Source organism: Anomaloglossus baeobatrachus, chromosome 6 (assembly GCF_048569485.1).
Source record: "Anomaloglossus baeobatrachus isolate aAnoBae1 chromosome 6, aAnoBae1.hap1, whole genome shotgun sequence".
NCBI classification, from domain to species: Eukaryota; Metazoa; Chordata; class Amphibia; order Anura; family Aromobatidae; genus Anomaloglossus; species Anomaloglossus baeobatrachus.
The window spans coordinates 258093823-258119813 of record NC_134358.1 but is presented as its reverse complement, the minus strand read 5'-3'; the positions used below and the strand labels follow the sequence as shown (position 1 = coordinate 258119813).

Here is a 25991-nt window from a genome sequence, read left to right as displayed (position 1 = left end):
TGAGTCCACTCATTAACCCTCATGCATATTCACTGCTTCCAAGATTAAGTTGACAGCTGGGACTGGGATTTTCAGTTGGAGAGGTCTATAGTTATTGGACTCCTCTACCTCAAAATAGCCCACAGCCGCCTGCAATTGTCACATCCATTAGATGCAACAATTCCAGAACTTTACCCGGCTCATCCTGATTGCCCTGGAGCAGTGGCAATCTGGGTAATATGAGGGGTCATTGACAGCTGTGATTTGTCAAAAAATCACAACTGTCATCAAGCCCAAGGTTAGTAATAGGGAGCGGTCTATGAGACATCCCCATTACTAACTCTCTAAGTAAAAAGAAATAAACACAAAACAGAGAAAAATCCTTTTTTTAAAAAAAAAAAAAAACACCCTGTTTCTCCAATGTTTAACACTTTACACGCTGTAGGTCTGACATAATCCACACGAGGTCCAACAACGTTCTCGGCTCTGCTACATCTGAGTGGAGTAGATTTACACAGCAGTTCTGGAGAATGGTGCACAGGTAGGTTCCAAAACCGTTTTTACGCAAATATAGAAAACTTGGCACTCTTATGGTGATTATGTTGAAGTTTTATTTAGGAGATTTTTTCCAAGCAGCACTGAGAGGAGTCCTGCAGCGTCCCACTGCTGTGGAAGAGATGCATTTCCTCCCCAGCAGTAGACACCACAGAACTTGCAGCAGTACTGCATTTATACGGAGACTTGATTACACACAGATGGCTTATATTTATTATCATCACTCATTTAGGACGACATTGGATCATTCAGAGATACTAAATGAACTTCTGGAGTGAGTTTGCTGCACTGAAAGTAAAGGAGACGAATAATATTGCACGACCCAATTTTCAGTTTATAATTTTTTTTACAAAAGTTTAAAATAAGCAATAAATTTCGTTCAACTACACAATTGTGTCCCACTTGTTATTGATTCTTCACCATAACATTACAAATTTTTATCTTTATGTTTGAAGCCTGAAATGCGGGAAAAAGTTTAAAAATTCAAAGGGGCCAAATAATTTAACAAGGCACTGTATCTAGACGCTAGCCAGGGCACCTGCACTATAGCAGAACTGAGCCACGCACATTGATGAAGATCTTTTCAGACTGAAACATCTGTGTTTTTGCTGGTTTGGAAAAATTCTCCTACATAAAACTTCAACATAATCACCATACTGGTGCCAAGTTTTCTATATTTGCTGCTACATCTGAGTTCGCAGTGCATGGTCACATCAGAAAATGTAACTGCTCACTGCAGCGCCCAAGACACACTAATGGAGCCGCAGCTGTGAGAGATGTCAGATAGTTCACCTGAGGTCACAGCTGACTGTTTCCATGGTATCCCAGGTGTGACCTTAGGTAAACTGACCTCTGGTGAACTCATCTCACCTTAGGGGTGCTTCACACACAGCGAGCTCACTGCCGAGATCGCTGCTGAGTCACGCTTTTTGTGACGCAGCAGTGACCTCATTAGCGATCTCGCTGTGTGTGACACTGAGCAGCGATCTGGCCACTGCTGCGAGATCGCTGCTCGTTACACACAGCCCTGGTTCGTTTTCTTCAAAGCCGCTCTCCCACTGTGACGCACAGATCGCTGTGTGTGACAGCGAGAGAGCGACAAATGAAGCGAGCAGGGAGCAGGAGCCGGAGTCTGACAGCTGAGGTAAGCTTGTAACCAAGATAAACATCGGGTAACCAAGGTGGTTACCCGATATTTACCTTAGTTACCAGCCTCTGCAGCTCTCACGCTGCCTGTGCTGCCGGCTCCGGCTCTCTGCACATGTAGCTGCTGTACACATCGGGTTAATTAACCCGATGTGTACAGCAGCTAGGAGAGCAAGGAGCCAGCGCTAAGCAGTGTGCGCGGCTCCCTGCTCTCTGCACATGTAGCTGCATTACACATCGGGTTAATTAACCCGATGTGTACTGTAGCTAGGAGAGCAAGGAGCCAGCGCTCAGTGTGCGCGGCTCCCTGCTCCCTGCTCACACAGCTAAGCGGTGTGCGCTGGTAACTAATGTAAACATCGGGTAACCATACTCGATGTTTACCTTAGTTACCAGTCTCCGCAGCTTCCAGACGGCGGCTCCGTGCAAGCGCAGCGTCGCTTGCACGTCGCTGCTGGCTGGGGGCTGTTCACTGGTCGCTGGTGAGATCTGCCTGTTTGACAGCTCACCAGCGACCATGTAGCGATGCAACAGCGATCCTGACCAGGTCAGATCGCTGGTCGGATCGCTGCTGCATCGCTAAGTGTGAAGGTACCCTTAAGTGAAGTAATTGGTGAATGCCGCATTATCAGATTAGGCAATGTCTGCACAGTGAGTATATAGGTGCAAAGATTTCTGCACCAAATCTGCATCTCCTTGCAAAAAAATGCACCAAAACCACATGTGTTTTGATGCATGCCTGCACCGAAATACTGTCCACACATTGCCTAATCAGGTAATCCAGCATTGAGTTTAATTACTTCACCTGAGGTGAAGTCACTGAGTTTAATGAGTTCACCTCAGATCATTTTACCTGGGGTACTGTGGGAACCCCAGATGTGATCTCAGGTGAAGTCATTGAACACAATGTCAGATTGCTGGATTAGGCAATGAGTGCACAGTGAATATTTGGGTGCAGACTAGTGATGAGCGAGTACTAAAAAGCTCGGGTGCTCGAAGCTCGGGCCGAGCATCCCAAGATACTCGTGTACTCGGGCCGAGCAACGAGCCCAATGTTATCCTATGGGAGACCCGAGTATTTTTGTGAAATGACCCCCCGGCAGCATGGAGAAACCCTAAAAATGTCACAAAAGTCTCAGAAGAGTGCTCAAATGACATGGCAACAGCATGGGGAAGACCCCTTGAAGCATTTATCACTGAAAAGTCACAGCTGTGAACAATTTTGTCCGCGTTTTACGCCATTTTTACGGACTCACCAGAAAACCTTCCAAAATGACCCCAAAATGATTTTTCATGGCGGAAATGTTAAGGGCACATACCCAATAGTGAGATAGAGCTGGTGTATGTTACTTTTTGAGATTAATACATGAAAGATTTTACGTGAAAACATTGTGTGGCACTCCGATGTCCCTGAGAAGAGACGTACATGAAGGCCTCTTGAGTCTAATGTGCCCATTTTGAGGAAGTGAGTCTTTGTAGTATTTTCCTTTGCCAGGGCAGTCCAAAATTGTGAGGTTCACCAATGCCCCTGCATACAGACGTGCATGAGGGCCTGTAAACCTGAAGTGCCCATTGGAAGGAAGTGGGTCTATTGTAGTATAGCCCTTAGGCAGGGCAGCCAAAAATTGGGAGGCTCCACGTTGTCCCTGGGTAGAGACGTGCATGAGGGCCTTTAAACCTGAAGTGCCCATTGTAAGGAAGTGGGTCTATTTCAGTATAGCCCTTTGCCAGGGCAGCCAAAAATTGGGAGGCTCCACATTGTCCCTGGGTAGAGACGTGCATGAGGGCCTCAAAACATTAAGTGTCCATTTTAAGGAAGTGGGTGTATTATAGTATAGCCCTTAGGCAGGGCAGCCAAAAATTGGGAGGCTCCACGTTGTCCCTGGGTAGAGACGTGCATGAGGGCCTCAAAACATTAAGTGTCCATTTTAAGGAAGTGGGTGTATTATAGTATAGCCCTTAGGCAGGGCAGCCAAAAATTGGGAGGCTCCACGTTGTCCCTGGGTAGAGACGTGCATGAGGGCCTCAAAACATTAAGTGTCCATTTTAAGGAAGTGGGTGTATTATAGTATAGCCCTTAGGCAGGGCAGCCAAAAATTGGGAGGCTCCACGTTGTCCCTGGGTAGAGACGTGCATGAGGGCCTCAAAACATTAAGTGTCCATTTTAAGGAAGTGGGTGTATTATAGTATAGCCCTTAGGCAGGGCAGCCAAAAATTGGGAGGCTCCACGTTGTCCCTGGGTAGAGACGTGCATGAGGGCCTCAAAACATTAAGTGTCCATTTTAAGGAAGTGGGTGTATTATAGTATAGCCCTTAGGCAGGGCAGCCAAAAATTGGGAGGCTCCACGTTGTCCCTGGGTAGAGACGTGCATGAGGGCCTCAAAACATTAAGTGTCCATTTTAAGGAAGTGGGTGTATTATAGTATAGCCCTTAGGCAGGGCAGCCAAAAATTGGGAGGCTCCACGTTGTCCCTGGGTAGAGACGTGCATGAGGGCCTCAAAACATTAAGTGTCCATTTTAAGGAAGTGGGTGTATTATAGTATAGCCCTTAGGCAGGGCAGCCAAAAATTGGGAGGCTCCACGTTGTCCCTGGGTAGAGACGTGCATGAGGGCCTCAAAACATTGTTCCCATTGCAAAGGAGCGGGTCTCCTGTCGTTGTAATGTCCATTCTGCAAAGAATGGGCGAAAAAATTTACCACTGGGGGTATACCTGAAACAAAGGCCTAAGTATTGCAATTTGTAACGGTCATCATCATGGTGGCGCATGAGGAGAAGGAGGAGGAGTCCAGCGATTATCCAAAGTCCAGAAGTGTGTACCCATGGGTGAGTGGAGGTACATGGCAAACTTTAAATTCCGCTCTCATTTGCTGGTGGTGTGGTGAAGTCTGGCCCAATCCAACCCTTGTTCATCTTGATCAGAGTCAGCCTGTCAGCATTTTCAGTTGACAGGCGGGTGCGTTTATCTGTAATGATTCCACCTGCGGCACTAAAAACACGCTCTGACAAAACGCTAGCAGCAGGGCAGGCCAGGACTTCCAAGGCGTAGAGAGCCAATTCATGCCACGTGTCCAGCTTGGATACCCAATAATTATAAGGCACAGAGGAATGTCGGAGTACTGTTGTTCGATCTGCAAGGTACTCCTTCAGCATCTGGGCAAACTTAGGATTTCTTGTGGCACTACCCCGCACCTCAGGGGCTGTGGTACGTGAGGGGCTGAGAAAACTGTCCCACATCTTAAAGACTGTTCCCCTACCTCTGGCGGATTGGACTTGTGCCTCTCTCGGCTGTACGCCTCGGTTGTCCACTGATTCATGACCTATGCCGCTAGCGTTTTGTGAGGGGAATGCTTTGCCTACTTCCGTGAGTATGGCCTTCCGAAACTGCTGCATTTTGGTTGACCTCTCCTCCACGGGAATAAGAGACAAAAAGTTCTCCTTGTAGCGTGGGTCTAACAGTGTTACCAACCAGTAATGATTGTCGGCCAAGATGTTCTTAACGCGAGGGTCACGAGACAGGCAGCTTACCATAAAGTCAGCCATGTGCGCCAGACTCTTAACAGCCAGGACTTCAGTAGCCTGACCAACAAGATGACTGAACATGCTGTCCTCCTCCTCCTCCTCCTCCTCCTCATCTACCCTGTCCTCTGGCCAGCCACGCTGAACCGAGGATATGACTGGTGTGCATGTCATATCCTCAATTTGGCCGGAGAGTTGCTCCATGTCTTCATCCTCCTCCTCGTCATAGTCCTCCACTGCACGTTGTGATGAGACGAGGCTGGGCTGTGTGTTATCACCCACACCCACTACTGTTTCTTGCTGCAACTCATCGCGCTCCGCCTGCAATGCATCATGTTTGTTTTTCAGCAGAGACCGTTTTAGAAGGCAGAGTAGCGGTATGGTGACGCTAATAATGGCGTCATCACCACTCACCATCTTGGTGGAGTCCTCAAAGTTTTGGAGGATGGTACATAGGTCTGACATCCATCTCCACTCCTCAGGTGTTATGTGTGGAGTTTGACCCATTTCCCGACGGCTTAGGTGATGCAGGTACTCAACAACTGCCCTCTTCTGCTCACATATCCTGACCAACATGTGCAGAGTTGAATTCCAACGCGTGGGGACATCACACACCAGTCTGTGAGCCGGAAGATGCAAACGGCGCTGAAAGCCGGCAAGGCCGGCTGAAGCAGTAGGTGACTTTCGAAAATGTGCAGACAGGCGGCGAACTTTTACCAGTAGATCAGACAGCTCTGGGTATGACTTTATAAACCGCTGAACCACGAGGTTGAGCACATGGGCCACGCATGGAACATGTGTCAGCTGGCCTCGCCTCAAAGCCGCCACCAGGTTCCGGCCATTGTCACACACGACCTTTCCTGGCTTTAGGTTCAGAGGTGTGAGCCAGTGATCTGCCTGCTGTTTCAGAGCTGTCCACAGCTCTTCTGCATTGTGGGGTTTGTCACCTATGCAGATTAGCTTCAGCACAGCCTGTTGCCGCTTCGCCGAGGCAGTGCTGCAGTGCTTCCAGCTTGTGACTGGTGTGGAGGGCACAGTGGATGAGGATGCGCAGGAGGAGGAGGAGGCTGAAGAGCATGACATTCCGGAGCTGTAGAGTGTGGGTGAAACACTGACTGAGGTAGGGCCTGCAAACCTTGGTGTGGGAAGGACGTGTTCCGTCCCTCGCTCAGACTGGGTCCCAGCTTCCACAATATTAACCCAGTGTGCCGTCAACGAGATGTAGCGGCCTTGCCCACAAGCACTTGTCCACGTGTCTGTGGTTAGGTGGACCTTGGGTGAAACAGCGTTGTTCAGGGCACGTGTGATGTTTTGTGACACGTGGTTATGCAACGCGGGGACGGCACACCGGGAGAAATAGTGGCGGCTGGGGACCGAGTAACGTGGGACAGCTGCCGCCATCAGGTCACGGAATGCTTCAGTCTCCACCAGCCTAAAAGGCAACATTTCCAGCGCAAGCAGTCGCGAAATGTTAGCATTTAGAACTGTGGCATGTGGGGTGTTGGCAGTGTATTTGCGCCTGCGTTCAAAGGTTTGCTGAATGGATAACTGAACGCTGCGCTGGGACAAGGACGTGCTTGATGATGGTGTTCTTTCTGCGTAGGCAACTGCAGGTGCAGGAGTGGAGGAGGCTTGTTCGCAGGCAGCATGGACAGAGGATTGGCTCGCATGCACAACCAGCGAAGACGTAGCAGTGACATCAGCAAGCACTGCTCCTCGACTCTGTTGTACTTCCCACAAAGTCGAGTGCTTGGCTGACATGTGCCTGATCATGCTGGTGGTGGTCAGGCTGCTAGTTTTGGTACCCCTGCTGATGCTGGCACGGCAGGTGTTGCAAATGGCCTTTTTTGAATCATCTGGATCCAACTTAAAAAACTGCCAGACTCGGGAAGACCTAACATTTGTACAGGCACCTTGTGTCGTCGTGTTGTTCCGGGGAACGGTTGCCTGACTTCTGCCTGGGGCCACCACCCTGCTTCTTACTGCCTGTTGTGATGCTACGCCTCCCTCCCCCTGTGCACTGCTGTCCTCGCTCTGCATATCCTCCTGCCAGGTTGGGTCAGTTACTGGATCATCCACCACGTCGTCTTCCTCTTCCGCACCCTGCTCCTCCTCCTGACTTGCTGACAATTGTGTCTCATCATCGTCCACCACTTGTTGAGACACGTTGCCAACTTCGTGAGAACGTGGCTGCTCAAATATTTGGCCATCTGTACAGACGATCTCCTCATGACCCACTTCAATATGAGCTGGCGAGAGGCCAGAATGTGTGAATGGAAACGTGAACAGCTCTTCCGAGTGTCCAAGTGTGGGATCATTAATGTCCGAGGAGGACGTGTACTCAGCCTGGTGGTAGGAAGGAGGATCAGGTTCAGAAATGTGCGGTGCAGTATCACGGCTACTGACACTTGACCGTGTGGAAGACAGAGTGTTTGTGGTGGTGCCAATCTGACTGGAAGCATTATCTGCTATCCAACTAACAACCTGTTGACACTGGTCTTGGTTCAAGAGCGGTGTACTGCTGCGGTCCCCAAGAATTTGGGACAGGACGTGCGAGCGACTAGATGTGGCCCTTTGTTGTGGCGAAATTAGAGCTTGCCCACGACCTCGGCCTCTGCCTGCACCACCATCACGTCCACTTCCTTGTTCCTTGCCAATGCCCTTGCGCATTTTGCAATGCTGTGCACTGCTGACGTGTATATTCACTACTTGTGCGTTATATCAAAGTGTGTGGAAATTGCACACAAGTGCACCTGTACGCTGCCACCAACAGGCACACACGTGCGGTTTTAAAAACCAAGCACGGACGCAATAAGAACCTAACAGGTTTTTTTGGGGAGCGACAATTACAGACAAGTCAGACACTATCTGGACTGTTTTACACTGTGTACACCAGCCCCAGATATGATGAAGGCTGGTATACGGTCACCACTACCCTGCCTGCCTGCCTGCCTGTATACTGGTACAATAGTCCTGACAAGGACTCTTTTGGTCACTAGCCTGTATTCAGACCTGGCTATACCCTGCCTGTATATAGCAACAGTAGTCCTGAGAAGGACTCTGCTACTGTACTCCGACCTGGCTATACCCTGCCTGCCTGTATACAACTAGAATAGTCCTGAGAAGGACTTTTGGTCACACTGTTTGCAGCCCTGCAACTGAAAAAGCTATAAAGGGCCGCAAAGCTTTCCCTGAATCAGCGACACTCTCCCTGCACTCACTGTCTGGATAGCTGTGAGCAGAGCACAGCGCGCCGGCCGATATAAAGGCTCGGTCACGCTGTGCAGGCCGGCCAATCACTGCAATTCCACAACTAACAGGGCTGTGGCATTGCAGTGGTCTGCCAGCCAATCCCTGCATGAGGGCTGGCTCTCAAAAGAGCGCCAACATGCAGAAATGAAGACCACGAGTACAGCACGAGTATCGCGAGATTACTCGGTCCCCGCCGAGCAGCCCGAGTACAGCGATACTCGTGCGAGTACCGAGTAGTGACAAGCATGCTCGCTCATCACTAGTGCAGACATTTCTGCACCAAATCTGCATCTCCTAAATGATCTAGTCAATTTAGCAATGCCAAGAGGAATGATTTCTCACACATGGCTGGAGATATATGCTGTGCTATGATAGGTACCTGGGTGGAAGGGTATGCAGGAAAACTAGTCATTTTGCTTTGCACAGAGTTTTTCAATATAAGATTAGAACAAAAATGGATGATATCATGAAAAACTGTGAACACCTTGTGTGACAAAGTAGCATATTCAAATCTTGGTATGCTGTATGTTGAAGCATAGGCTGCTTTCAAACTACGGTTTTTTTTTTAACATGCGTCATGAACTTTTTTTGCTGTAAAAGCGGATCCTGCTTTTACAGCAAAAAAACGCATGCAAACGCATGTGTTATTTTGCAGGATCCTGTCACTTTAAGTTTATGGGCGGGCATTGGAGTCATGTGATCGGGAGTCAGTGGAACTGAACGTGACAGACTGGGAGCTGGCATCTGACAGCTGCGGAGGCTCGTAACCAAGCTAAACATCGGGTAACTTGCTTGGATACCCGATATTTACCTTGGTTACGAGCATCCGCAGCTGCTAGGAGCTGGGCTGCCTGCTCCCTGCACGCGTAACCAACGTAAACATTGGGTAACTAAGAGAAGCACTTTGCTTGGTTACCCGATATTTACCTTGGTTACGAGTGTCCGCAGCTCTCAGGTGGGGGAGAGAGAGGAGAGGGAGAGGGAGGGGGAGAGAGACAGGGAGGGGGAGAGAGGGAGGGGGAGAGAGACAGGGAGGGGGAGAGAGGGAGGCGGAGGGAGACAGAGAAGGAGGGGGAGAGAAGGAGGGGGAGAGAGAGACTGATCACCCGAGGCTGTTTTCTGGGCATGCTCAGTAGAGCAAGCAGGATCCTGTCTATCAGCATACCAGCGTTCACATGCGTTTGCGTGCAGTATAGTCAGGATCCAGCAATTTGCAGTATTTGGACGCAGCTCAAAAACGCTACAAGTAGCGTTTTTGAAAAATGTTAAAAAACTGCAAGTCGCTGGATCCTCACTATAACGCACGCAAACGCATGTGAACGCATGTTGACGTGAGTCCATTGCAAATGCATTGAAATGAAAACGCATTTGCACTGGATCCGTTTTTGTATTAAAAAAACGTTCAGGACGCATGTTAAAAAACGTAGTGTGAAAGCAGCCATAGCCATGCTAGACGTTTCATGATCTGGGTGATCATCTCAATACCATGTAGAAGACAAAATTACTTTTTCTCAGCAAATAAATGGGTTACAGGTAGGGAGGAGCGAACCCGAACTATAAAGTTTGTGGTCCGTACCGAACATGTTTTTATTCTCTGCATGTTCTGCATGTAGCAGAGCTGAAGATCATCGTAAGACTTTGTATGGATTACATTGGATCTGCAAGGGTGTTATTGTGGTTAATAAAGGGGTGAAAGATGCTGTGTATTTTTTTTTTTTTTTCTGGTGACAAATGTCATTTTATGGAAAACTTTAGACAATGTCACAAAGAAGCACATTAAAATCAGTATTAGAGCAATAGTGTCTTGCGTAGCGTCTCTCACGAGACTTAGAAAGAATAGTGATGAGTGAGTACCACCATGCTCGGGTGCTCGGCACTCGCAATGAGCAGCTAATGCACGGGTGGGCTTGACCTGTGTACCATGTATAATGGAAGTCAATGGGGAACTCAAGCACTTTTCTGGAAGAATACTCGAGTTCCCCATTGACGTTTACCATACTCTGTACACAAGTCACAAGCGTCCGAGTGTCCAACTGCTCACCATGAGTACGGAGCACCCAAGCATGGCAGGGCTCACTCATCACTAATAGGCCGGGGCCACAAGAGGATCTACTGCGATCCTCGCATGATATTCGGCTCACGCTGGCAGAACGAGCCGAGTGTCATGCGAGTGTCACTGCGACTGAGATCCGATCATGCAATGGGACCACAGCTGCGAGGGGTGGGACGGCTCTGAGGATGCTGTGTATTTTATTTCAAATAAAGGATTTTTCAGTGTTTGTGTTTTTTGTTTATTTTCACTTATAGGATTAGTAATCAGTGTGTCTCATAGATGCCTTCCATTACTAATCTAGGGCTTGATGGCAGCTGTCATTTGTCGACAAATCACAGCTGTCATCCCTTATCTTATCCCAAGTGCAACCGTAACAGGGCAATCGGGTTCAGACGGGTAAAGTGCCAGGATTGGCACAGCTAAAGTGATGTACCAGTTCTAGGCAGCTGTGGGCTGTTATTTTTAGGCTGAGTGGATCATATAGCCATGGCTCCTCCTATCATGATAATACCAGCCCCCACCTGTCTGTTTTACCATGGCTGGATATTAAAAATGGGGGGGGACGCTACCTCTTTTTTTCTTTCTATTTTGATATCCAGCCATGGTAAAGCTCACAGGTGGCGGCTGCAGCCTTCAGCTGTGATTTTACATACGCTGGCCATCAAATATGGCGGGCGCCTATACAATTTTATTTTAAATATGGCGGGAGCCTTCATAATTTTTTTAAATTATGTATTTCTTTTTACACTACCATACAGAAACTGACCGCAACCAATTACAGATGCACACACAGGGTGGGAGGCGTGTATAGCAGTCTGCAACCAATAACATACACTGGCACAGAGGGTGGGTGGGGTAGCAGTGAATATTGATGAAACATAATTAGCGAGCCCGGAAGAGAGTCTGACTGCAGTGTGGTCCTCTGGAAAACATGGTATGTATAACTATCCTACTCCTACTACCATATAACTTCCATTTGCATAGCAAACGTCTCGTCCTCATTGACTTGTATGGGGTTTGTTGTTCGGGGTCAAGTTCGATGTCAAATTAGATTGCCGAAGCAGATTTTATTTTCTCTGTGCTGGTTCAGCAATCCCGCATATCCACGCGTTCACTCATCACGTGTTTCAGGTCTTTGTATCTACCCTTCATACTTACGTCATCTCTCCAACATAAATGTACACAGTGAAACATCTTCATCTTCAAAAGACCGCCTCTCTACGAAGACCTTCCCCTTACCCAAACCAGATTTCCTGTGACAGATTTTTTGTAAAACAATATGTATTAATTACAGATACTGGGTAATAACATCTGCATATCGGATAATGTTCATTGAATTAAAAGCTATTGATCGCAGAGTTTATTAGATTGATCACCACAGATAAGATCCATTACATCAGATCCGTTCTGCGCCTCCAACCCTCCTCTTGTTCTCTCCCTGCCTTCCTTGTTCTAGTCTCACATGCTGCAGACTTCTCTTGCAGTATCTGGCCACCACCCACCTCTGTGAAACATACAGCAGTCACGGCTTGGAAGAAACAGGGAAAAGTGCAAAAAGGGTAAGGCTTCATTTACTCTCATGTTTCCGAAAAATACAAAGTCGATAGAAGAAAAGAAGCTTTAAAACCTATTACTGTCGAGAGCGCAAACTGATTCCTGTTCATTGTCTTGTATACATGTGTAAACCTGCATATGTAAAGTCTTGAGTGTACTGTATAAACAGAACAGCCTTATTGCCTGGTCAGACGGGAAGAAATGTGGCAAGATAAGACTAATGAATTCTCTAAGACTGCATACAACATATGGCTTCTGTCACTTTACTATATGTGAATGCTCCACTTTTAATAAAATATATATGGTAAGTAGGTAGTTACGCAATGCTGGTTTTCTTCAAGACAGCAATATTGTTTAATACGTTCGTCCCATGAAGACCTACCCATGTTAAATAAAACTGGCAGGTTCATCTTCAGTAACCCATCTGGCCATATGTAGCATTTTGTGTATTTATGAATGGCGGTCTAAGCAATGCATGAGTAGACTAAGTCCTCGAGAACCGAAGCTGATCTCACTCTTACGTATATTTATTTTCTGTACTGCATAATACTTCAATGTCATTTATGAAATGACTTTAAACGGAAATTAAAGGGGTTGTTTAGTTTAGAAACCTATTTTAACTACCCCTTAGGACTAACGAGTAAATAGTGCAATATATTCAACTCAAATAGAAAAAATGTGGTTTCACATGGGTGCTGCCAACAATAAAGAAGACGCGGTCTGGTGTAATTCAAAGCTTTGTTAGACAATGAATTGTGCAGTGGACCTAGCTCCTGTGTCAGGTATAAAAAGGGGATTATCCCTTAGACATTATCTAGTATAATGATTACTGATGACGTAATAATCAAGTCACATAGTCGCCATTAGACGCATAAAATAGTAGTTAGGACTGTAGGCTTGCCGCACTTGGATCCTGGCTTCAAATCCCAAAAAGGACAACATCAGCATGGAGTTTGTATGGTTTACCTGTGCTTGCTGGGTTTACTTTGGATACTTTGGTTTCTTCCCACACTATAAAAACATGCGGATAAGGAATATAGATTGTGAGCTCCAGTGCGGACAGTGATTATAATGTCTATAAAAGGCTGTGGAAAGTAATAGCTCTATATAATCTAGTAAAAATAAATAGATAAATATATAAAAAACAATATACACAGAACAATTCCTATAAAAAAGTAACTACAATTTTGCACTAATATTGATAAATAGAAATAGACTATGGAAGCTAAAAAGTCACAAAAAGGATTATTGTATATTTAAACTCCTGAAATAGAAAACCTCATTTACCACTGAATGATGTTGCCCTTATTACTTTGCAAGAAAAAGGGTCATCCAAAAACTCCAATCTTAATAAATCTATATACACTAGTCCACATTGATCTACCAATGTAAAGCTGATCATATAAAGACAAACAATAATACACAAATCATATTTCAAGATAAGATACTATGTACTCGAAATATCAAAAAAGCATCACGTTATTATTACTAGGAATTCTCCGGGACAAACATTCAGGGCTTGAAAATCCAAAACTTTAGTAAAGAGAACCTGTCATGTAAAAAAAATGCTATTAACCTGCAGATGTAGGGTTAATCTGCAGTTTATTAAAGTTCTAGTTCCAGGCAGCTGATGCACTGAGAGCACCACTGCTGGGAAGAAATTAACTTTAGTCCTCCCTGCAGCCTCAAGCTTTGTCACATGGAGGTTTTTACAAACATCGCCGACTATAATGGCAATGGCGGGATCTGTTCTGACACTCTGCCTGGTAACTTTTCTGATGTCTGTGATCAGCACAGGCAGACTCAGGTGCCGGTCAACAGATTGGTAGTTGATAGGCAGGCTAGCAATAGTTAATCTCTGCTGCTCTGCATGTGAGTCTACTTTGATCACATGTTGTGGGAGAACCAATCTCATCTGCTCCCCTCCTATATTTGCTGGCTAGATCCTTTCTTTTATGTCAGCTATAGCTTATCTATCCTGGTCTGGTGAGGTGTTGTGATCAAGACTAACTGGTGGCTGTATTACATGTTGCTGTGTGCGGTTGTGGAGTTAACTCTTGTTGTCTTTTGTTGTTACCTTACTGCTCCTGCTTTTCTCCTGAGTCTCTCATTGTTTGTTCCTGTAACTTTGCAGTGTGTCACAGTTTTAGTTTTCCCTTGTCTGTCTTTATCTGTGTTTCCATCTCACTCCTGCTCCTTCCTTCCCTGGTGAAAAGGTGGTGTCACACATAGCGACGCAGCAGCGATCACGACCAGCGATCTGACCTTATCAGGATCGCTGCTGCATCGTTACATGGTCGCTGGTGAGCTGTCAAACAGGCAGATCTCACCAGCGACCAGTGACCAGCCCCCAGCGAGCAGCGATGCGTGGAAGCATAACTAAGGTAAATATCGGGTAACCAAGGAAAGCACTTCTCTTGATTACCCGATATTTACCTTAGTTACTAGCGTCCGCCGCTCTCACGCTGCCAGTGCCGGCTCCCTGTTCCCTGCACTCCTAGCCAGAGTACACATCAGGTTAATTACCCGATGTGTACTCCAGCTACGTGCGCAGGGAGCCGGCACTGGCAGCGTGAGAGCACACCGCTTAGCGCTGGCTCCCTGCAATCCTAGCCAGAGTACACATCGGGTTAATTACCCGATGTGTACTCCAGCTACGTATGCAGGGAGCCGTCACTGGCAGCGGGAGAGCGGCGGTGCTAGTAACTAATGTAAATATCAGGTAACCAAGGAAAGGGTTACCCGATGTTTACCGTGGTTACAGCTTACCGCAGGCTGCCAGACGCCGGCTCCCTGCTTGCTTCAGTTCGTTGCTCTCTCACTGTCACACACAGCGATGTGTGCTTCACAGCGGGAGAGCAACGTCCAAAAAATAAAGCAGGACATTCAGCAACGACCGGCGACCTCACAGCAGGGGCCAGGTCGTTGCTAGATGTCACACACAGCGATAGCGACGGAACGTCGCTGCTACGTCACTGAAAATGGTGACTTAGCAGCGACGTCGTTGTCGTCGTCACTATGTGTGACACCACCTAAAGAGGGGGAATCAGATTAGTTCTAGTCAGGATCATAGCAAGGTACATGACTCAGGCATCGCCACCCCAGAAGTAACCTTGAGGTTAGGGATAGTTTAGGGACCCCTAGCATAAAGAACAGATTAGGAGTCCCTGTCCCTCACTTTCCTACAGTCACATTGTGACAGGCTTGCAGTCATAGAGGCATGGCTGGCGCAGTTTCAGTCAATACTCAGTGAATAGTAAATGGCGGCTATAACCTCTACCCGAGACAGACTGACAGCCAGCTCAGCATTACATGAATACTGTGCCACCTGTCAGTGCACTGAGCGGTGAATGAAACTGCATCGGCCGCGCCCCTACGACTGAAAGCCTGAGGCCGCCTTAAAGAATAAAGTTAATTTCCTTCCGACAGAAGGGCTGCCAGTGCAGGTGTGCACAGCGTCAGAATCCTACTAACCTTTAATTTAACATAACTGCAGGTAAATAGCATATATTTACATGACAATCACTGTAATTAGTCGCTGAAACCGATTTGGAACAGTTTCTGGAATTTGGTCCAATATTGTTAAACGGAGACTACTGGCATCTTTATTGCATTCTGTAAAAAAAAAGTTTGGATAAGCTATGATTTAATACTCAATTTTGGATATTGCACCTACGATTGTACATCATCCTTCTCATTCGTTGTATAATCCTACCCATGTATTGGAGATTGCAATTTACACTCAAGCAAGTAAATAACAAAACAAGTGCTACAGCTCAAAAATTGCTCAGTATTAAAGAGTTATTGCTGAACAGAATCTTTTACAACCATGTCTGTTCATCAGGTAAAGGATCATCAGGAAACAATTATAGCATGTTTATCTCTCCCAATTTTAATGGATCTTATACAACCAGGAGCTAAATATTTTCAAAGATTATGTTGCCTCTAAATATAATATTGTGCATATCTGGAAGATCCCCAAATAGAATTGGATAATTCTGGATTATTGTCCAGTGTCTGACTAAAATGGTTTTAATATTACCATGTCATCTTGGACGCCCAATGTCCAGTACAAACCCCGAAATTTACTGTTCGGGTTCGCTCATCCCTAATAAGCACAGCTGCACCCACAACCTAGTGATTCCTGTACAGACTAGAAGACACCCTAAAAATACCATCTCGGACCTGGCTATTTGAAAGAGCATCGGATGGTTTCTCGTACCTCCTAAGGAATCCGCTATGCACAACTAACCAACAGAGTTAAAGTGTGCAGAGGTAGATGGGGACCAAAGGTAACGAAACTTAAAGAACGCACACAAAGGGGGAAAAAGGAGAATAATAAATTTAAAGCAATAGACACTTCCCACCAACCTAACTGAGGACAAATTAAAGGTGTTGGAAAGGTGGAAAAGTATATGAGCAAACACAATTGGTCTCTACCTATTAGGCAAAATCCCTTAGTTGGAGGGCTGGAACGCCTTAGCTTTAAAGGCCACGTCTCACTAAGCAACATCGCTAGCAACATCGCTGCTGAGGCACGACTTTTGTGACGCAACAGCGATGTTGCTAGCGATGTTGCTGTGTGTGACATCCAGCAACAACCTGGCCCCTGCTGTGAGGTCGCTGGTTGTTGCTGAATGTCCTGGACCATTTTTTAGTTGTTGCTCTCCCGCTGTGAAGCACACATCGCTGTGTGTGACAGCGAGAGAGCAACAACTGAATGTGCAGTGAGCAGGGAGCCGGCTTCTACGGACGCTGGTAACCACGGTAAACATCGGGTAACCAAGAAGCCCTTACCTTGGTTACCCGATATTTACCTTTGTTACCAGCGTCTGCCTCTCTCACGCTGTCAGTGCCGGCTCCCTGCTCCCTGCACACATAGCCAGACTACACATCGGGTAATTAACCCGATGTGTACTTTGGCTAGGAGTGCAGGGAGCCAGAGCTAAGCGGTGTGCGCTGGTAACCAAGGAAAATATCGGGTTGGTTACCCGATATTTACCTTAGTTACCAAGCGCAGCATCGCTTCCACGCGTCGCTGCTGGCTGGGGGCTGATCACTGGTTGCTGGTGAGATCTGCCTGTTTGACAGCTCACCAGCAACCCGTGTAGCGACGCTCCAGCGATCCCTGCCAGGGAAGGTTGCTGGTGGGATTGCTGTAGCGTTGCTTAGTGTGACGGTACCTTAAGTCACCTAGAAATATAGCCAGCAAAGAAGGCAAGTGCAAGGTGAATATAAATAACCCCACCCAGAATGTGATAAGACAGAGACAAAATAGAAAAGTGAGAAACACCTGACTAACCACAAACCAAGGGAAGAAGAGCAACAACAAGAGAACCATCAGCAGTTAAACAGAGACCGACCACAGTGTGGGTCAATAGGGAAAGAAACTGACTGCACATCAAGAGGTCACTGGTTCGAGTCCCGAAACCGAGTCATGCAGTTTCATTAGGATTTTAGTGATATACCAACACAAATTAGCAAGCATAAAGAAACTATATGTGCTCAGCATCAACTGGTGTTTCAAATAAGTCTCTGGTTTGATACGTTGTTGGTGGTATAGTTGTTAGCCATACCATTCAGTGCATTCCACTTTTGGAAATTATTACGTGCAGTAAAATTATTATATACATTACATTACATACATACAATTATTACATAAATTATCAGCCTCACTTGATGACATATAGCAGCCATTCTTTCTTGTAGGGAAGAGGACAAGTCTTTGCTCTCCTATGCAGGTAAACGTGAGACAGCCATGGACATATGGGGAAGGAATTATGGATAGGGACAATACATGACTTTCATGGCCCACTAAGTCATTGTTTTGAGTAGCAGTGATGCACCACAGCATTTAGTACAGGTGGTGAAGTTGGCATGGTTGGGCATTGGGACAGGTTCCAATGCTTATTCACCTCCTCCTACACCTCCTCTGCTTTTTAGTCAATGGAAATCAACCCAACCCTAACAGCAACAGGACAGAACATCCACAATATCCTCGCCTTGTCCTCAGACTTTTCATTCATGCTAATTAGCATGTTTCTAGTCTTCTAATAGATTAGTCAATTTAACAATGCCAAGAGGAATGATTTCTCACACACGGATGGGGAGAAATTGCAAGATTATGTTGCATCTAAATATAATATTGTGCATATCTTGAAGGACCCCAAATAGAATCAGATCACTCTGAATTATTGTCCAGTGTCTCAAGCTGGGTTCACACTAAGCGACAGCGACAACGACGTCGCTGTTACGTCACCATTTTCTGTACCTTGTAAGTCGCTGTTATGATCGCTGCTTAGCTGTCAAACACAGCGACGCAGCAGCGATCATAACATCGCTGTGCTACATGTGCAGAGAGCAGGGAGCCGCGCTTAGCGCTGGCTCCTTGCTCTCCTAGGTACAGTACACATCGGGTTAATTAACCCGATGTGTACTGCAGCCACATGTGCACAGAGCAGGAGCCGGCACTGGCAGCAAGAGCGGAGGCTGGTAACGAAGGTAAATATCGGGTAACCAGGGAAAGGTCTTCCCTTGGTTACCCGATGTCTACGCTGGTTACAGCTTACCGCAGCTCCCTGCTCGCTTCATTTCGTCGCTCTTTCGCTGTCACACACAGCGATGTGTGTGTCACAGCAGGAGAGTGACGACCAAAAAATGAAGCTGGACATTCAGCAACGACCGGCGACCTCACAGCAGGGGCCAGGTCGTTGCTGGATGTCACACACAGCGATAGCGACGGGACGTCGCTGCAACGTCACAGAAAATGGTGACGTAGCAGCGACGTCGTTGTCACTGTGTGTGACACCAGCTTCACTAAAAGGTTTTAATGTTACTATGTAATCTATTATCCAACTTTATAGCCCATTGTTTTTTTTACTTGAGAAATAAAAGGAAGTACCTGTTTAGGGAATGTAATTTATGAGTAAGAGTTGAGAAAAGCTACAATCTCCTTCCTTCTTCCCTTTCCTTGGTTCCTCATTCCGCCCTTCTTTCATTCCTCTTTTCTCATGGGTAACCCATTGCTTTCTATAGACATCATGCAATACTTATAGGCTAATCTCAAGTTTGAAAGTTCCTTATCCATAGAGCTTATTTTCTCTCCAGTTTTAGTAGTATAGTGTTTCCTGTTCTTTTTGTATTTTTAACAACCGAAATAATGTCTAGCAATTATTGTTATTACTAATTGATCATATGCAACATAATGAATTTAAATCTTCAATCTTGTTTCAGACCCGAAAATGGAGGCACTGAGTTCTGCATGCACCGATTTTTCACTCGATTTGTTCAGGATTTTATGTCAAAACAACCCTAATGGAAATATATTTTACTCTCCCCTAAGTATCTCCGCAGCATTGGCCATGATTTTTCTAGGTACAAAAGGTAAAACTGCAGAACAAGTATCCAAGGCAAGTAATGTAAACCAGAAATGAGTCTCTATGCCAAAATACACATGCCATAGTATATTATTTATTGTTAGCAACATTTTTTGTAAAATTCTGAATTTTACTATTCATGCTTACAGGCCATGGTAGTAGGAGAATAGTTGAAACACCGCATAATTTCCTTGATTTTCAATGCATCATGTAGCATCATAGGTCACTTGTCTGAGGCAAATAAAGCTAATGTAATCTGTCTTCTTATCAGTAAGGGCTATCTGATGATTGAGCTTCACCATAACAACTGGTGCCACAATGACTATTGTCGAGGTAGTTTGAATGTAAAAGTTTGTCATGTACTTGGAGAACTTTAGACTTGCTATTTGTAACCAATATACAATGAATTAACATGACCAAACTTGATGCTGCATTTGGAACATTTTTAATACAGTGATTAAATCAATGAATGCTGAAATCCATAGCAACTTGCAAAAGAAACTGGGAAATTGTCAATTGTAGAAGGTCTGTTAAAAAAAAGCAAGATTCACAATACAGAGGGCATGATAAGAGAACTGTTAGGCCGTGTTCATGAGTAGCAAAAATCCATGTTTATGTGCCGAAAAAAACTGCTGCATTTAACTGTCCAAGGAAAGTAAATATGCTTTCATGAAAATGTGGCACCTCTGAGGCTCTGGTCGCTACAGAGTACTGCACTCCACTTGGGGTGTAGTACAGATCATGGATCCAAGGGAGGTCGGTGCCGGTTTCACCATACACAACCACATACACACACGGGTTGCCCTTGTCCCCACTGGGGACTGGGCTAGGGTCGGGTACAAAAGGGGTCACCTACAGTGTGGCATTTACAGGATGTCATCACAACTGGGGCCACAATCCACTAGCTTAGGACCTGGATGGGGGTAAGGCATGGCCTCCAGGGGGAGTTAGGAGTCACACACACAGCAATATAGAGAGTTCTCCAGCAGAAGTGACAGTGAGCGGACGTCTTTCCTGGTAGCTCCTGTGGGACATAGGAGTTTAACGGTGGCTGTGGAGGATACCGTGTCAGTTCCCCCAGGACCAGCGCAGTTCAGGGTGCAGAACCATAGGATGGTGCAATTCCACGTTGCATCACCAGATTCTGCCGGAGGGAGAGGTTCTATGCTTCTCCGACCACACAAGTTTCCAGAGCCAAGTGGCACCTAGGATTCCGGGGCCTCGATCACAGTCAGACTCAAGGGGATCCATGCTACTAGCATAGGGAATAGCACTCTACCTAGTACGGAAGAAACTCTAAATGCTTCAAGCCACAGGGACCAACACTAAAAAGCGCAGTAAGGAAGGGCCCATGGACTACGGCACCGGTTCTGACCTCCCACGGATCCGGGATCGACCTGAGCCCATCACGGCAGTGACCAGTACCACTGGACTGGCAACTGCTGTGAGTAAAGGCACCTTGAACCCGCAGAGACTGTGCCGGCTAGTCCTTGCTGGCATCGCCACCCTGCACTTAGGCACCGGCCGCCAATATCACTCTCATCATCCACCCGGGGCCCGCTCCGCCTCATCAACCATCCCGGCTGCCATAACAACTGCCCCGGCGAGGAATTCTGTAGCGGCGGCTACTCCCTGGCCGCACACCACAGATGGCGTCACGACAAACTCTCCCAATAACTCTGCTTCCCCTTCATTTGCTGTACTCCTCGGGGCAACGGAACCGGGCAAGGCCACCCGTGACATCACCTGACCCGACCCGCGACTGCCCGCCAACGAGTAGGTTAACCGTGGGGCGCTACAAAAACTCCTGCATTTTTGATGATTTTAAAGCATACACTGTGTGCAGAATTATTAGGCAAATGAGTAGTTTGATCACATGATACTTTTTTACATGTTGTCCTACTCCAAGCTGTTTTAGTGCAAATATACACTCACTCCTCCCGGAAAAAGCGGTATTATACCGCGAAACGGCCGTCGGGGGTTCCCCTCTGGTTTGGTCTGGCTCCCCTGCACCACCTCTGTGATTAGTTAAGCGCCACATTTAAATCCATAACCCACTTTTTGATATGGGCTATTGTAACGATCTCTGAATCTGCATTTCATTATATTATATATAGCCCACCTTTACTTCTAATAGGGTTTGCTAAATATTAAGGATATTTTTCTGCGCCTCACCTGATCTGTAAAATTATTGTGACCCCTTGTGGGTTTTCTTAGCAAAGCCCTACTACATTGACTTTTTACAGTGTTTACAATTGTGGTCCACGGGACCCAGGTATGGAGGTTCCCCTCCGGTCTGGCTCCCCTGCACCACCTCTGTGATTAGGTAAGTGCCACATTTAAATCCACAACCCACTTTTTGATGTGGGCTATTGTAACGATCTCTGAATTTGCATTACATTATATTATATATAGCCCACCTCTACTTCTAAAAGGGTCTGTTAAACATTAATTATTTTCTGCACCTTACCTGATCTGTAAAATCATTGTGACCCCTTGTGGGCTTTCTTAGCAAAGCCCTACTACATTGATTTTTTACAGTGTTTACAATTGTGGTCCACAGGACCCAGGTATTTATTTCCCTGATCTTGTGCTTGATACGTCCTTATCTATTTTCCTGTTATTTATTGAGAATTAAATACATTTTCTATATTTGCACTAAAACTCCTTGTGCTCTTGTTTGATCATATGTTTTTGGAGTGTGCTGTCTCATGGTCACACTGGAGGGTTAACCCATACCCTGCACCAGTGTGACCCACATGAGACCTTAAGGGATAACCATGAGGCTCCTTGTTTGGCTACTCCAAGCTGTGTAGGCTTAAGAGCCAACTACCAATTAAGTAAATCAGGTGATGTGCATCTCTGTAATGCGGAGGAGTGTAGTGTAATGACATCAACACCCTATATAAGGTGTGCTAATTATTAGGCAACTTCCTTTCCTTTGGCAAAATGGGTCAGAAGAGAGTTTTGACGGGCTCTGAAAAGTCCAAAATTTTGAGATGTCTTGCAGAGGGATGTAGCTGTCTTGAAATTGACAGACTTTTGAAGTGTGATCACCGAACAATCAAGCGATTCATGGCAAATAGCAAACAAGGTCGCAAGAAGTATGTTGGGCAAAAAAGGCGCAAAATAACTGCCCAAGATTTGAGGAAAATTAAGCATGAAGCTGCCAAGATGCCATTTGCCACCAATTTGGCCATATTTCAGAGCTACAACGTTACTGGAGTATCAAAAAGCACAAGGTGTTCCATACTCAGGGACATGGCCAAGGTAAGGAAGGCTGAAAGACAACCACCTTTGAACAAGAAACAGAAGATAAAACGTCAAAACTGGGCCAAGAAATATCTTAAGACTGATTTTTCAAAGGTTTTATGGACTGATGAAATGAGAGTGACTCTTGATGGGCCAGAGGGTGGATCAGTAAAGAGCAGAGAGCTCCACTCCGACTCAGACGCCAGAAAGGTGGAGGTGGGGTACTGGCATGGGCTGGTATTATCAAACATGAACTTGTGGGACCTTTTCGGGTTGAGCATAGAGTGAAGCTCAAATCCCAGACTTACTGCCAGTTTCTGGAAGACAACTTATTCAAGCAGTGGTACAGGAAGAAGTCAGTATCGTTCTAGAAAAATATGATTTTCATGCAGAACAATTCTCCATTACATGCATCCAACTACTCCACAGCGTGGCTGGCCAGCAAAGGTCTAAAAGATGAAAAAATAATGACATGGCCCCCTTGTTCACCTGATATGAACCCGATAGAGAACCTGTGGTCCCTCATAAAATGTGAGATCTACAGGGAACAGTGTCTGGGAGGCTGTGGTCGCTGCTGCACGCAATGTTAATCGTAAACAGATCAAGCAACTGACAGAATCTATGGATGGTAGGCTGTTGAGTATCATCATAAAGAAAGGTGGCTATATTGGTCACTAATTTTTTTGGGTTTTGTTTCTGCATGTCAGAAATGTTTTTTTCTAAATTTTGTGCAGTTATATTGGTTTACCTGTGTCGCCCACCTGTAGCAGTTGCCCCGGGGACATCACTCCACCTTCAGGGACGCCACAGGGTCTTTACTTGGTTATTTCTGGCAACAGGTATATCGGTTTTGTATGTATATAGGAGTCGTGAGTCTCGTGTCGCCACTCATGGTTTGTGGTCAGGGTTATGGGTGACCACCACTGCAGATTTAACGAGTGTCTGGGGCTGATGGAGTCTGCAGTCGGATAGTGTGGCCTCCCGTGAGTGAGGCTGGCCCCAGGGGCTCGGGTGGGTAGAACAACAGGTCCCAGAATAACTCAGTCTCAGTCCAGAAAGTCTTTCAACTTGTTTACTCACTCAGATGTTTTTGTGAGGAACCTGAGCATGCTGAGATTAAACCAGGAGAAACCAGGTATCCTTTAGGCCAGTCTAAAGGCCATTTTACATGCAGAGCTAAATCTTTGGCAAATCTGTGGTTGCAGTGAAATCATGGACATATTGTTCCATTTGTACACAGCCACAAACCTGGCACTGATTATCCACAATTTCACTGCAACCACAGATCTGCCACAAATTTATCTCTGTGTGTAAAGTGGCCTTAAGGGTAACCGTTAACTCGCCTTCCTAGCACTTCTTGTTTCAGATAACCCCTGACTTGAAGTACCGTGGGATTCATCCAGGGAAGTCGCTACTGCCTTTTCTCCCCTTTTTGGCCCGTTTGCTGGCAGCGTGGACCAAGGAAGATGGCTCCAGGCTCGATCCTCCGTATGGGCCCCCTCGTTGCTGCTGAGGCTCGGACTCTAGATGGTGGGTGAGGAACTTGTAGTTCCCCTCACCGGTAGGTTTAGCAAATCAATAAATGGATGTCTACTCTAGGGACCTGTTCCCCGTGCGTGCCTAGTCACCAGGAGTCCCCGTACTCAACTGACTGACTCCCTCAGCGTCTTTCTGACCGACTTGCTGGTGACCGTTCTTCCCCGCTAACGGCTATTTCACGTGCAGGGTCTGACTAGCATGCGCGCGCGACTGCATCTCCTAGCAACCACGCTCACTGCTATCAGACTGGCTCTCCTCCTACTTTCCTGACAGACGCTGCAACCTTAGTTCCCAGCCCCTCCACTACACCCCTTGATGAGATATGGAGGCAAGCCCCCTCTTGGGTCTGCCCAAGGGTCCCCTCTCAAGGTGTGGGAGACCTGGTTGCTATGTGTCTGTGCGTACACACCCTATTCCAGCCTTCAGGATTACCTGGAAGTACTGCCCCAGCGTGGGTGCAGTACTCAGTGGTGCCTGACCAGGTCAGGGGCGCCACATACCTGGTGAAAATAAACAAGTGAGATGGGAATATATTTGTTTTTTATTAAGTTGCCTAATAATTCTGCACAGTAATAGTTACCAGCACAAACAGATATCCTCCTAAGATAGCCAAATCTAAAAAAAAAAAACACTCCAACTGCCAAAATTATTAAGCTTTGATATTTATGCGTCTTTTGGGTTGATTGAGTACATAGTTGTTGATCAGTTATAAAAAAGATCCTCTAAAATACAACCTGCCTAATAATTCTGCACACGGTGTAAACACACACTTCTGGGGAAGCAGTTATGTTTTAAGAGCATTTCTGTACTAAAAAAAAAAAAAAATAGTATATGCTACTTAAAAAAAAAACGCAATAGTGTATGCTACTTCAAAACTGTATTATAAAACCGCCATCAAATAAAAGTGATAACATAGCAAAACATAAGCAATAATCAGAGAAGGTTTTTACTGCATATTTTTGTGTGGACACCAAACATGCTAATAAAAAGCAACAGAAATAATGCCTCATTTACGCTGTGTGTGAGCGTGTGCGTGTGCGTGAACACTGCCTCAGTATTACCATTAATATTTGCAGAGGGGGTGTACAGCAAACTATATGTAGGTTCTTGATTCAATCATTAGCTCCAATGCAGAAAGTGATATCAGTTAAAGGGGATTTCCCACAACCAAAGTTAATTTTAATTCCTAGATGTTGGAATAATGATAATTTCCACAATTTGATGTGTTTAAAAATTGTTCCTGTGCTGAGATAATGTTATATAGGAGTCCCTGCTATGTACTGTGTTATGTCTGTGTGACTGCACAGTGACATGGTCTGATCATACCACAGCTCCTGGGCAGAGAAAGAAGTAAAAGACAGTATAGAAATATTACAGCACGGGGTCGCAAATTATTCTTTCTTTGAGGTAAAACCATTTTTTAAACACAGACTGATAAATGTTTTACCTCACAAAAAGAACCAGCTGAGATCCCATGCTGTAATATCTGTATACTCTTTTGAATCCTCCCCTACCCAGGAGATTTGGTATGATCAGACCATGTCCATGTACAAATTAGTCAAAAATAACGTCTGGAACACCATACTGAGTCTGAACTGGGTGCAAAAAACCTAAAAAATGTACACTATATGGAGAGAAGGTATGCACACCAGTGACTATGTAAGGGGAATACATGTAATAGCAGAAACTGCTGTGTGAATACTGACATGAAAAATCCAATAGCTATATGTAAGAATGAAGGTATGAAAAATGGAATCTGCATTACGG

General features: G+C 45.9%; 1 protein-coding gene across 1 annotated transcript in view; it reads left to right on the top strand.

Annotated features, from left to right (window-relative positions):
- Positions 1-11942: 11942 nt before the first annotated feature.
- The window catches only part of SERPINB1 (serpin family B member 1), a 32763-nt gene continuing 18714 nt past the window's right edge, over positions 11943-25991 (top strand). The window contains exons 1-2 of the mRNA XM_075316494.1: positions 11943-12062; positions 19291-19466. Of these exons, the coding sequence (XP_075172609.1) occupies positions 19299-19466 (168 nt within the window). The 5' untranslated portion in view covers positions 11943-12062; positions 19291-19298. The remainder of the gene's footprint in view (positions 12063-19290; positions 19467-25991) is intronic.